Below are 12,472 nucleotides of genomic sequence, written 5' to 3'. Positions count from 1 at the left end.
TTGAATGGCGATGGACAGAGAAGTGGCACATTTCTTTGCAAAAGCTGATTTTTTGCTTTTGTTTCTTCTGATGTTTCATGGGAACTACTAGGAAAGTGTAATAAAATTTTCTGTCTTGACTCTTGAAACTTGGCCACAATTACGGAATTAACAGGGCCTGGCTGATCACAGCTGCAACATTTCTACAAGGAACAGGACATAATGTGCTTGTAGGGAGGCAGGAACTGATGACTTGATTTGATCAATCCCACTTTGTTACCAGCTTCATAAAACTGAAAGTGATGGTTGTAGCCTATTCCTCATTTCTTCAGCAGTGCTTTAATAAAAGACTGTCAGGACAAGACCTTCAGAACAAAAGCTTTGTTGGAAGAAATGCAGCTTATGCGGGAGGCAAGATAAACAAATTACCCAAACTAATTTTTCTGTCAGAACTGTATAATTCTGTTGTCTTTCTAATGCAGTTCAGGCTTCAATTTCAGTAATGAGTTCATTTGGTTTTGGCCTTGGAATCTTTCTGTAGCTTTACGGCAAAATGCTCCTACTTGTTAATTACTTCTTGTGCAATGGGAAATAAAAATTCCTTTGCGTGATATCTTTGTATGTGGGATGAAAAACCACAAAAGGTAAAAGTCACCAGGAAAACAGTACTGCGAAGAAGAAAATGTACTGTGATTCCTATGACTAAGTAAAAAAACACCACCACTAAACAACATCTCCTCTGGGGTTTAAAGAGTTATAGATGTTCGCATTGAAATGATGACTAGTTAGATCTCTATGCCTTTGAAATTGGAAGTGATTAACCATTTAACTCTTGAAGAGAAGTGAAGAATCTTAGAGGAATGTGGTTTTCTTTTTTTTTAAATACAGCTGTATCTAAAATTTCCTACTTTTCCATTCACTTTGTTGAAGTTGATCCTGAAACAGATGTTAAAGTGGGGCGTGGGGCATAATTCCAATAATACTGTGTTATCTTAAATAGCATGTTAGGACACTTTGCAGTTCCTGTATTACATTGTAACGTTTGTTTTCCCATGTGCTTTGTTTTACAATGGAGGTTTCACACATTCTCCAAAGTCCCCTCCTTCCGAGTGCTGGTGTGCGGAGGGGACGGCACCGTTGGCTGGGTCCTTGGTGCACTCGAGGAAATCAGGCACAAGCTGGTGTGCTCAGAGCCCTCAGTTGCCATCTTACCTTTAGGAACAGGTGAGAATCACAGCAAGAACCATTCTTGTTCTTCCAAGGGCAGAAGTCCTCCAGAAGCTTAATCTTTATTTTTCTTTCTGACAAAAACCTCAGTTCTGAAGCAGAGATGCTGTGATCAGTTCTGGCTGGTGCTGGAGGGTAATTGCAGTATCAGCTTTTCAAGGAAATATCAGCTGTACTTTCTGAAGGAAAACCAAGCAGCCAGAGTGTATGGGGTATGTGGGAGTGGGCAGGAGTTGGAGAAGGCAAGATATTCTCCTCCTGGCAACCATCAGCCATTTCTCTAAACCAGTGAACCCAGTTGCTCTCTCTGACATCTTAACTCAATAACAGGGTTTTCTATTTTTTTTTGTGTGAAAACATTCCAGATGAGAGTGTGTCTGTATGTAATAGTAAGCACACATGCAATCACAACAAAACTTAGATATTTTTTTCTGCTTGTTGACTTTTTGTTCCAAACTAACTGTGACTTGTTTGGAGCACCTTAATGCAATGTGGTTTGTAGAACAGGGCTGATGCACTAATTGTGAAGTACAGTCATAATTTGGCATTCTTTGTTGTTGCCCAGGTAATGACCTGGGGAGGGTCTTGCGATGGGGAGCTGGCTACAGTGGGGAGGACCCATACTCCATTTTGGTTTCTGTGGATGAGGCAGATGATGTTCTTATGGACCGCTGGACTATCCTTTTGGATGCGGAAGAGCCACCTGAAGGTGCAGAGAATGGCATTGCAGAACCTGAGCCTCCAAAGGTGAGCTGAGTACCATTTGCGTTTGATTCTTAGGAACTGTTGTTCTATCAAAAATCACAAGGATGATGGATATTAACATAGTTTAATTTTTTGCTCACTTGGCTTTGCGCTCGGGCCTTACTGAGCTGTTTCTTAGTGAATACAGCAACGTCTGGATCTATTTAGTGTTTCAGTCTGGGCGGGACTGGTTGATTGCAGAGCAGGCTTCATAGCTGTTTGGCAAAAAGCATCTGATAGAGGATTAATGAAAAGATTCTCATGGCACTGGCACACCTGTCTGCTTCAGCTGGAAAGAAAATTATTTCTCAAATAAGAGAAAGGTTTGGAAAAAATGCCAAACACTTTCCAGAACACTTGTAAAACGGGAGTGTCAACCCAAAAAGACCCACCTCCTTCAAAGGTACTCCCATCTTTCCTTTCACTAGTAATTTAAGAAATTACTAGTTGTTGGTAGCATATACAGGAAGTAAATCCTTCTATCATCTTACTGCCACTGCATGTCTGTATATGTGGCATCCGTTATTTGCACTTTTTTGAATGAAAGTCACAATTCCTTGGTTCATATTAACTTGTTTCTATTTAGGAAAATAAAAATGTTGGTTGTAGATGTTGACTTCAGAGCTGCATGTGAATCCTGGTTCTATCTGTCTTCAGACAAAAAGAAGAAATTGGACAAGGGAGTGGCAAAAAAAGGAGGAAATTGTAACAATGGTAGCAATTATCTAAGACTTTAGTCTGGTCACTGGAAAATCCTAGGCATTATGAGTCAGTTGGAGGATTTAAGTTACTCAGGTTCCAGCTATTTTTCACTTTGTGGAGACAGGGGTTGATTTTCCCTGGATGCCTAATCTGCTTTTTAAAGGTGAAGGGTGGAAGAGTCAAGGACTAGGATAAAAAAGCTATGGCATACAAAGGAAAAATTAATGGCAGAAATGGTAGAAATGTGTAGAAACTGGAGACTGGCATATAGGGAGCTATATAAAACAGAGCTGAGTAGGTGAAGTCAAGTTCTACACTCTGATGTAAGTTGGTCACCTTCCAAAGTAAGGAAGAGCATCTTCCTAGCGATGTAATGATAAATCCATGGTTGATGCCAAAAATAATAGTGGCATTAGTGTTCAGCAATTTGTGAAGTTATTGCGTAGAATTGCTTTGAGAGGTTGATTGGTTTTATTTCTGCATTAGTTTTTATTTCTGCCTTATTATGCCTGTCACTTTTAATTAAGATTAAACTTTGAAGATTCTGATAATTTGGAAATAATGACTGCATATCAACAGTTTTTCCTACAGCTTTATTTTTAGTACAATGTTTCTGGAAAATGTTTTCCAGAATCTATCAAGATGCAAGTGACTTGGAAGGATCATCTGCAAAGCTTGCTTTTGTTAAAAAACTTTAGAACTTCTTCATTTATGAATGTAAGCAGGAAATAAAACCTTTTTTTTTTTTAATCAGATTGTACAGATGAACAATTACTGTGGTCTTGGCATTGATGCAGAGTTGAGCTTGGACTTCCATCATGCTAGAGAAGAAGAACCAGGGAAATTTAATAGCAGGTAATCCTGGGGAAACCAGGTGTGAAGGTCAGCTCTGTGGTGTTGCATTACTTCCAATTTACACTACAGCTGATAATCTTAAATGCTACAGTTATCCACAAATCAATATTGCTTGAGACAGAGCTAGGACAGGGAGGAATTAAGTTAGCCAGGAACTTGTAGGCACAGAATTAATGTGTTTTGTTTGCTTTGGTTTGGGGTTTGTTCCTCTACAAAGAGAGAGCACCAAAGCAGTTTTTGGAAGCCATGTCATTGTTATTTACTATTCTTAGTTTGCAGTGTTGAGTTCAGTGAAATTTTGAGATCGTGGAAATATCTCGTGCTAAAAGTCTTTTCAAAACTTATTCAGAACTTCTGTACCTTTTACACCCTTGCTTAGTGCTGTATAATACCCTGCATGCTGGTATTAAGGATAAAGAAAAAATCTCCATCTCAAGTGAGACTGTTATTAAAAAGGTATTGAGAGAGACCTTCCTCCTTTCTGGCATGCAGATCAACCAATAATGGGACTTTTTTTCTTCTCATAATCACTCAAATTGATGAGCAAAAGAAATCACAATTGTGTAATTAATCTGTAATTGCTTGTAGAAACTGTTTTGTCTGCTTTCCTCTATGATTAAATGTCCTCTAATTTGTGTCTTGGTTGCCAGAGTTAGTCAGTTACAACTGTGCAGTGTTCAAGCTATTAAAAATATTCTCTAACTGGTTATGAGTGTAATGATGTGTAATCCCATCTGTCTTGCTGTGTTCTGTCTATCATTACAGGCATTGCTCATGGTGTTTTTCTTAAAAACTGAATAACACAAGATATTGTTTCTATGGTTACTATTAGGCACTGGTTTGCATTTTCAGTCAACTGGATTAAAGACATCATAGGTAGTAAAATCAGGCAATAAGTTAGTGTATGGCAATGCCATATGTATGAAACTTTTCTAGATTTTCTTTTGCAGTTAATATAATTTAAGAGTTATGTTCATTCTTTCTTCAGAATAAACTCCTCTGTGTTTGCAAAGCAGCAGTACTTCAAAAGATATGTTCTTCTCTTATTGCCACTGCATATAAGGGTTATACTTTGATTTCTATTGTCCTATGTGCTTTTCATCCCTGTAATCTTTATCTCAGTCAGTTCCCAGTGTGCAGCACCTGCAGCTCAGTGGGCAATGACTTGATACCGTTCTTGAAGGGCTTGTGGGAAAGAAGAGATGATTACCCCTCCCCTCCCTCAAATCTGAAGGGCTATATATTTCTGGAAAAGAAATATGAAATAATGATTGAAACTGAGGTACGTTTTCGCAGAAGGCAAACAGCTTGTGCAGGTTAACAGTGCTGACACATGATATTTACCTTTGGCTGCCTGTGACAATGACTGTCAAAAGGGCTGGCTTTGCACTTCCCCATGGTAAGCAAGTCTTGTCAGTGTTATTAGCGCTTTTTTAAAATTATTTTTAGTAAATTAAATAAAAAGGGTATCCGATGCAGCAGCTGCTGGCATGTGAACTGGCTACTCTTGAGTGCAGAACAGGAAGTTTCAGGCTGTGGCACCAGAAATTGCAGGTAGTCCTTGGAAGAAATATGGGCTTGAGTGCTCTTGTGAAGCAAGACCTTAAACTGGAAAATGTCCCAAAAGCTGTGTGCTCTCTTGCCTCACTCAGTAGAGTCTCTTTGTGTGCTCAGGACTGCTTACCTTTGGCTAGCAGCTCAAAGTGCAGTGATGACTTCCCTGCAGGAATTTAATGCTGAACTTGCATTGCAGGGCAGATAAAAATAGTGTATGTTGTGACAGTGATGGTTTCTGCATTGCTGAGTGCCAAGCTGTATGAGTTATTTTCACAGTGTAAAATTTAATGATCAGGGCATCTGCCTTCATTCACAGAATCACAGAATGGGTCAGGCTGGAAAAGACCACAGTGGGTCATCTGGTCCAACCTCCCTGCTCAAGCAGGGTCATCCCAGAGCACATGGCACAGGATTGTGTACAGACAGTTCCTGAATGTCTCCAGTGCAGGAAACTGCACAACCTCTCTGGGCAACCTGTTCCAGTGCAAAGTCACTCACACAGTAAAGAAGTTCCTCCTCGTACTCAGGTGGAACTTGCAGTGCATCAGTTTCTGTCCGTTGCCTCTTGTCCTATTGCTTGGGACCACCAAGAAGAGCCTGACTCCATCCTCTTCACACCCAGCCTTCGGATACTTACACTCATAGATGAGGTCCCCTGTCAATCATCTCTTTTCAAGGCTAAACAGGCCCAGCTCCCTCAGCCTTTCTTCATAAGAGAGTTGCTCCAGTCCCCTGATCATCTTTATTATCCTCCACTGGACAGGAGCTCCTGTCTCTCTTGTACTGAGGAGCCCAGAACCAGACACAGCACTCCCAATGTGGCCTCTCCAGGGCTGAATAAAGGGACAGGAGCACCTCCCTCGACCTGCTGACAAGGCTCTTCCTAATGCACCCCAGGACACCATTGGCCTTGTTGGCCACAAGGGCACACTGCTGACTCATGGACAGCTTGTTGTCCACCAGGACTCCCAGCTCCTTCTCCACAGAGCTGCTCTCCAGGCCTGTACTGGTGCATGGGGTTATTCCTCCTCAAGTACAGGACCCTGAACTTGCCTTTGTTGAATTTCAGACAGTTCCACTCTGCCCAACTCTCCAACCTGTCAAAGTCCTTCTGAAGGGCCGCACAGCCCTCTGGGGTATCAGCCACTCCTCCAACCTTTGTGTCAGCAGTGAAGGCATCTACCCCTTCATCCAAGTCATTCCCACGGGAGCAGTCTTTAGGATGGCCTATCACAGAAGAGGCCACATCTTGTTTGTGCCATCCAAAATGACAGGAGACTGCTGTGGCAAGCAGTTTTCCTGGATGTGAGGTTAGATGGAGATAATATTCTGCACAATTTAATGCAAGTTTAGAATTGTTCTACAAGTGTTCTGCAGTTAGGGCACTGTGTTGTATTCTTTCAGTTTCTGCAGGCTTTCTGCTTCATGCAATGAAAATTAATACTCCTTGGGGATATTTAAAGTATTATGTTTCCTAGTGATATTCCAGTATTTTTCATTTGTATCCAAATTAGACAAAACCTGTCTTAGCATAGACATGTGTTACTGTCTTGTCTGGAAGAGAAGTATATGTTAAATGGTGTTACATGAGGTACCTTTAATTCAGTGCTATTTAAAACTGTTAGGACACAGGACTAATTATTCCCAATATAATAATTTAAAATAACTGAAAAAGTCTCTAAAGAGTGGACTAGAACCTGCATGCTAAACTGTCTGTCTTCCCCACTTGAATGTCTACAGTATTTAGACAGAATGCTAGAGAGATTTTGCAGAGTTGGATTCCAATGACACCCATGTGCTAGTAGGGTCAAATAATGAAAATTTATGCTTCTTCTTTTAAGGTTACCCTGAAGGCCATATATCCAGACGTTTCCATTATAGAAGAAAATAGTCTGTGTGTTTAACTATCATTTGTTTATGTTATTCTTAAAATATTTTGCCATTTCTAGGGATGCCATAAAAATCCTCCTCATCTTTTTAATTCTAAAATTAGAGATGTTAGAGCTCTGTCACAAATTAACATTACTAAGCCTGTTTTAAGTTTCTGCAGCTAAGTATATTTCAAATTAATGAGCAAAGATTATAAAATGTTTTTTGTGCCATAAGTGTTCTAGCATTGCATGAGAAAACACTTTAAAATGTGTCCTGAAGACCTCTAAAAATATAATCTTCCAACCCAGAAGTTTACATTTCAAAGAGGCATTGCATTCAGGCAATGCTTTAAAAGGGATGATTTTTCTGTAATAAAATTTCACAATCTCCACATGCTTCAACAGCGCAATCATCTCTTAAGTAAAAGGTATATAAAGTAGCAGTTTGTGGCTTATGCTTTGTTTCTGCAGTAAAGGTGAAGAATTTGAAGAGGATGCTAATTGAAAAAGTCTTTAAACATACCTGTTAGAGAACAATACTGATATACATACAAGAAGAGTGGTATGCTGGGCCTCACTTTTTATTTATAAGACACTTGTCTGCTCCTAGGTTTCACAACAAAGGAGTTTACGTGAAAGTTGGGCTGCAGAAGATAAGTCATACTAGAAACCTTCACAAGGACATCAAGCTGCAAGTGGACCAGCACGAAGTGGAGTTACCAAGTATAGAAGGACTCATTTTTATTAATATACCCAGGTAAAAAGGAGAGGAAGGATCCCTTGTGGAGGCATGCCTGGCTGTATGTGTGGAATTGCTGCTTGGTATTTGAGCATCAAATCTCAAATGGTTAGATAAAATGTTAAATGGTTTAGATCAGTAGGTGGTGGTTATTGAGTATTTTTGATTACTGCATGACTCGCTGGCTTTGCAACTATGTAAAACAACTGTGTAAAGAGCTAGTTTTTAATATTATTTTGACATCGTTTTTGTGATTCATTGAAACTCACAATTTCATTCCACATAAAGGTGGCATTTTTATGATAATAAGGTTATACCATCCTGTTTTCCCAGTGCAAACCCCATACATTTGCTATTTCTTCTCTGTTCTAGCAGTAATTTGGAATAATTTCCCCACAAAAGGTCTTCAGAATTCTTTTGGCACAGTTTCCTAGCAAAACATGGCTTTTTAGGCATGACTCTAGGCCCATGACTTCTGTCCATTGTCATCTTCCCCTGTCCCTCCACTGTTTGAACAGTTGACTGGATTTCACAGTGACATTTGGAAGGATCAAAGATGATTGACCTGCACACGCTTTCTGACGTGCTAGAGACCAGGGACCTAAGCAGTTCCTGCAGTGAAGGCCAGACAGAATTCAACTGTCAAACACTGCCCAGGTCATACAGGCAGCTGGTCAATATACATAGAGTCTGTGATGCTGCCTGGGGAGCTGTTGAAAACCCTCAGTTCAGCTACCTTTTGCGGGGCTGTGGGTGCTGCCCTGACACCTGCAGGGAGCTAGACTTACTGCCATGGAAGAAAGGAAGCCATATCTTGGAAGATGTACTGTTGGTAGAGGAAGGTTTTTTTGTTTGCACAAAACCAGCAGGTAATTAGCGCTGCCGTATTATTATTTTTCAGGTACCCTCTTATCTTAAGCAACCTGTATCTCTTTGCATTTTAGTCTGAAAATGTTTCAACTTTTTATTCGAATATGTATTTTTATGTGTATACACACCTGTGCACATACACAAATATACATTGCACATGAGAACTGTGTAGAAGAAAAAAATCACGATTAGTGACAAGCAGTCTGTGCACAAAAACAATAAGCGAGTGATTTAAGTGAGGAGGGTCAGTATTGCACAGAAAGGAACGTGGTGTTTAATTGTCAGAGGATTGAAGTGCATGAATACCTGCTAATAACTGCAAGTGAGTTTGGCCAGGTACAAGAATAAAAACTTCATACTTGCTTTAACTTTAGTTTCTGTTCAGTAGCTTCTGTGAATATTGTCAAGACCAGTAAGAGCTATGTTAAGTTCTTAAGTCTTGAAAAGTAAGGGTTAGTGAAGCTGTAACCTGTATTTCCCAGCAAACTAAAACTCTTCAGAATTACTTTCTTCTTACTTACATTTTTTTCTTTCCAATGGCAACTATTTACTTCACTCCTTCTTTTACTACCAAAAGATCTCATCAGAATTCTTCCAGATTTTAGGAAAAACAGTTGCTGTTTTCACAACGCAGGAACTGCAATCCCTCCAGCTGATGAGGGGAGCTGAGTGTCTGGCTTTGGAAGCCTGTCAAATCAGCCACCCCAGCAGGGTACCGGGGAGGGTGCCCTGAGGCAGGGGTGGGTGGTGACTGTGGTGTGCTCTCCCCGCACAGCTGGGGCTCTGGAGCCGATCTCTGGGGCTCTGACAGCGATAATCGCTTCGAGAAGCCGCGCATCGACGATGGCCTGCTGGAGGTTGTTGGTGTGACTGGAGTCGTTCACATGGTAAGTTGGCATCCCAGTAAGCACAGAAGAAACACAAATTCTTTCAGACAGGCTCATTTCTGTAACAAACAGTGGCGTTGCAAGTGCGTAGTCCTAAAAATGATGCCTCTTCGTTAAGGTTGGATAAGAAGTAATAGGAGTGTGGAGAACTTGTTAAAAGCAGGTGGGGCAATGCTTCATAACTCAACTAGACTTTGAACCAAGTCCAGAAACTTACATGCATACATATATATTAAATGCATATATATGTATGTATTGTAGAATGCACTTGCTTTCTTGTAGCATGGTGTCAGAACCAAACAGTTCATGGGATGAAAACAAGATCTTACTCTAATACCACAAAAACATGCGCTCTTCACCTAATGTATTTGCAAAAAAATCTTGTTGTACCTTGTCACAATCAGGGTGGAGATTCCTTCTAGACAGGTGGCTTTATAATTTTCTGCCATAGGGTTTCCAGCCCCTGTTGCTGAGAATCTGGTGCTAGCTGCTCTTGATCTGAATGCTATGTGAAGCAGAAGGTATGCCATTCTGCAAAGAATATTATGACTCAACTTATGGAACTTTAATTCTCTGATGTATTACATATTACGTAGCAGGCCATACAGTGGCCTGCTACTGCTAACACAGTCCTGTAGAACAGCAGGTTATTTTTGTCTTTTATTCATATTTTTTTCACTACCTAAAGAAATCTGCTGCTGAAAAAGTACATGCGGTCAGGTAACTAGAGATAACTAATCTATAAAACAACCAAAAATTGAAAGGTGGGTGCTTAAAATTTTGTGCAGTTGTTGGCCAACTTTACCATTTTTTAATTTAGATCTTTTAAAAGACACTGAAGAAGTGTTTTGGTAGAGATCCTTAGGTCTTTCATGAAAGCAGAAGGAGCAAGGAGTGTACATGTTGCTTTGGAGTACAAACAACTTCACTGTGGAAGTTGTTTTGCCTCCAGCAGCCTGCAGGGGTGTCCAAGTTCTGCACTAACTGAAGTAATTAATGCTGGGGCACTAAAGGCATCCTGTGCAGATTTTGCCTAAGCAGTTCTTTTACTTGAAACTTAAAATGTCAGGTGAGAATAAGATACTATCCACCCAGTTTAATCGCAGCTAGTATTTGTGCTTCTTGTTAATTGGGGTCATAGATATCCTGGCTTTTACTTCCTAACAGGGTCAAGTCCAGGGTGGTTTTCGATCAGGAATCCGCATAGCCCAAGGCTCATATTTTCGTGTAACACTCCTTAAGCCAATTCCAGTTCAAGTTGATGGAGAGCCCTGGATTCAGGCCCCTGGCCAGATTATAATTTCTGCTGCAGGACCAAAGGTACTGGCTGTAGGTTTCTCTTAGCAAGATGACTTTGTTCCTCCACTGGATGTTATCATATTGTCTTGCTTGTCTGTTGTGTTCTGGTGCTTAACCTTAAAGGAGCTAGTCAGCACATGTAGTAACTGTTGGATAAATACATAGCAGTTTCTACAGAATGTATTTTGAGGGTTCTCTCCAGCGGCTCAGATGAGGCTTGTGTTTAAAAAAGTAGTCCCTGAGCTTCAGCCTAGTGACTTAATTTTTTCCTCTGTATTGAGATTTCCAGGCAGTGTTGCTTGCCTTGAAGCAGGTCCCAGCTATAAGGACCATGATAGTACTGCAGTGTGCAAGGTAGGAATCAGTTTGCTGGAGAAGGGAAGGTTTGTCACAGAGTAGTAAAGGAGAAAAATGAATAATGGATGAGCAGGATCTGCAAAAAAGAAACTTTGGATTAATCAGTGTCTGTTTTTCCTTGATATCTCAGTGTGTATGTAAAAGGAAGACAGCATCAGCTGCCTAAGAATTTAGCTTCTCTATTGACTTTGAGGTTGTGAAATAAACATATTGCAGTAGTTGACTGTGGTGCACACCAGTCTATACATTTGCCTGGTACTTTAAGAATGCCTTTCCAACTTGCAGAAATTTGTTGCTACGGACAGTCTTGACAGTCTCAGAGAATTGTAGCTCTCCTGGGAGAGCTACCAGGACAATGGTCCTTGCAGAAGAAAAATGGCTGAAAGAGAGGGTCATATCTCAAAGTTTCAGAATATGTTAAACTTTATTCTTTTCCTGAGAAAAAGGGGGGGAAATGCAAAGAAAGAGGGAGAACAAACCTAACTTGCCCTTCAGTGAGAAACATTTCTTATCTTTCTATCAAGTTAGTGACTAGTACTGTTATCTGTATATATGCGTATGTATATGAGTGTACAGGAATATATATATGCACACACATACATATACATCTATATGCTTATATATAACATGTGTGTATATGTTTATGTAAAAAAAGCAGTTAATCCTGTAGCTTTATAAGGATAGGTGCACCAGACAGTTGTGTATTTAAATGTTTTTCTGTGGCAGTTCCAGCATTTTACTTGGTTATTAGTTAGTTGCCTTAGATCAGCTTATTGGTTACTACAGGTCTTTTAATACTCACTCACTTTCTTTTAAAACTTTCACTTTTAGGTCCATATGTTGAAAAAATCCAAGCAGAAACAGAAAAAAACTGGAAGCCTGAGAGAGGTGAAAGTGGATAGCATGTCAGTCTCTGAAGGAGGACGCTAAGTGGAGACCTGTGTTCAGAAGTGATGCAGCACACCTACTGTAGATACCAAGCTGGTTCAGTAAAACCAAGTGCAGACAACTCCTGAAGAGTGTTGCCTACGAGCGTGCCTTTCATTACATTTTGACAGTACTGGGTTCTACTTTGTCTTTCAAAGATAGTGCCTCATTGTCACAAATATCATGTAACACTTGTCTCATCTGAAATGTTTACTTTGGGTTGCTTTTCAATAAGCCATTTCCATTTTCCAGCCAAACAGATTCCAAGATGCTGAGATTTCTACATCTGCCTTCACAAAGACTCCTCCCCTCCTCCTAGCTCACTCTTAAAGAAAATCATTCCATAGATAAATTTTGGTGAGTTGTTCCATGATTGAAAATGTGTTCCTTTAAATTAATGTTCACAGTAGCGTCCTAACCAAAAGAAGGCAAAGACATGAGCTGCTGAGAACTTGGAT

General features: G+C 40.2%; 1 protein-coding gene across 1 annotated transcript in view; it reads left to right on the top strand.

Annotated features, from left to right (window-relative positions):
• Positions 1 to 12,221, top strand: part of DGKQ (diacylglycerol kinase theta) — an 85,387-nt gene extending 73,166 nt beyond the window's left edge. The window contains exons 17-23 of the mRNA XM_027670267.1: positions 1,055 to 1,203; positions 1,772 to 1,953; positions 3,407 to 3,507; positions 7,546 to 7,692; positions 9,320 to 9,431; positions 10,599 to 10,751; positions 11,919 to 12,221. Of these exons, the coding sequence (XP_027526068.1) occupies positions 1,055 to 1,203; positions 1,772 to 1,953; positions 3,407 to 3,507; positions 7,546 to 7,692; positions 9,320 to 9,431; positions 10,599 to 10,751; positions 11,919 to 12,017 (943 nt within the window). The 3' untranslated portion in view covers positions 12,018 to 12,221. The remainder of the gene's footprint in view (positions 1 to 1,054; positions 1,204 to 1,771; positions 1,954 to 3,406; positions 3,508 to 7,545; positions 7,693 to 9,319; positions 9,432 to 10,598; positions 10,752 to 11,918) is intronic.
• Positions 12,222 to 12,472: the final 251 nt, after the last annotated feature.

Source organism: Neopelma chrysocephalum, unplaced genomic scaffold (genome assembly GCF_003984885.1).
Source record: "Neopelma chrysocephalum unplaced genomic scaffold, ASM398488v2 Primary Assembly neopelma1_96821, whole genome shotgun sequence".
Classification (NCBI taxonomy): domain Eukaryota; kingdom Metazoa; phylum Chordata; class Aves; order Passeriformes; family Pipridae; genus Neopelma; species Neopelma chrysocephalum.
This window is presented reverse-complemented; position numbering and strand designations above follow the sequence as displayed.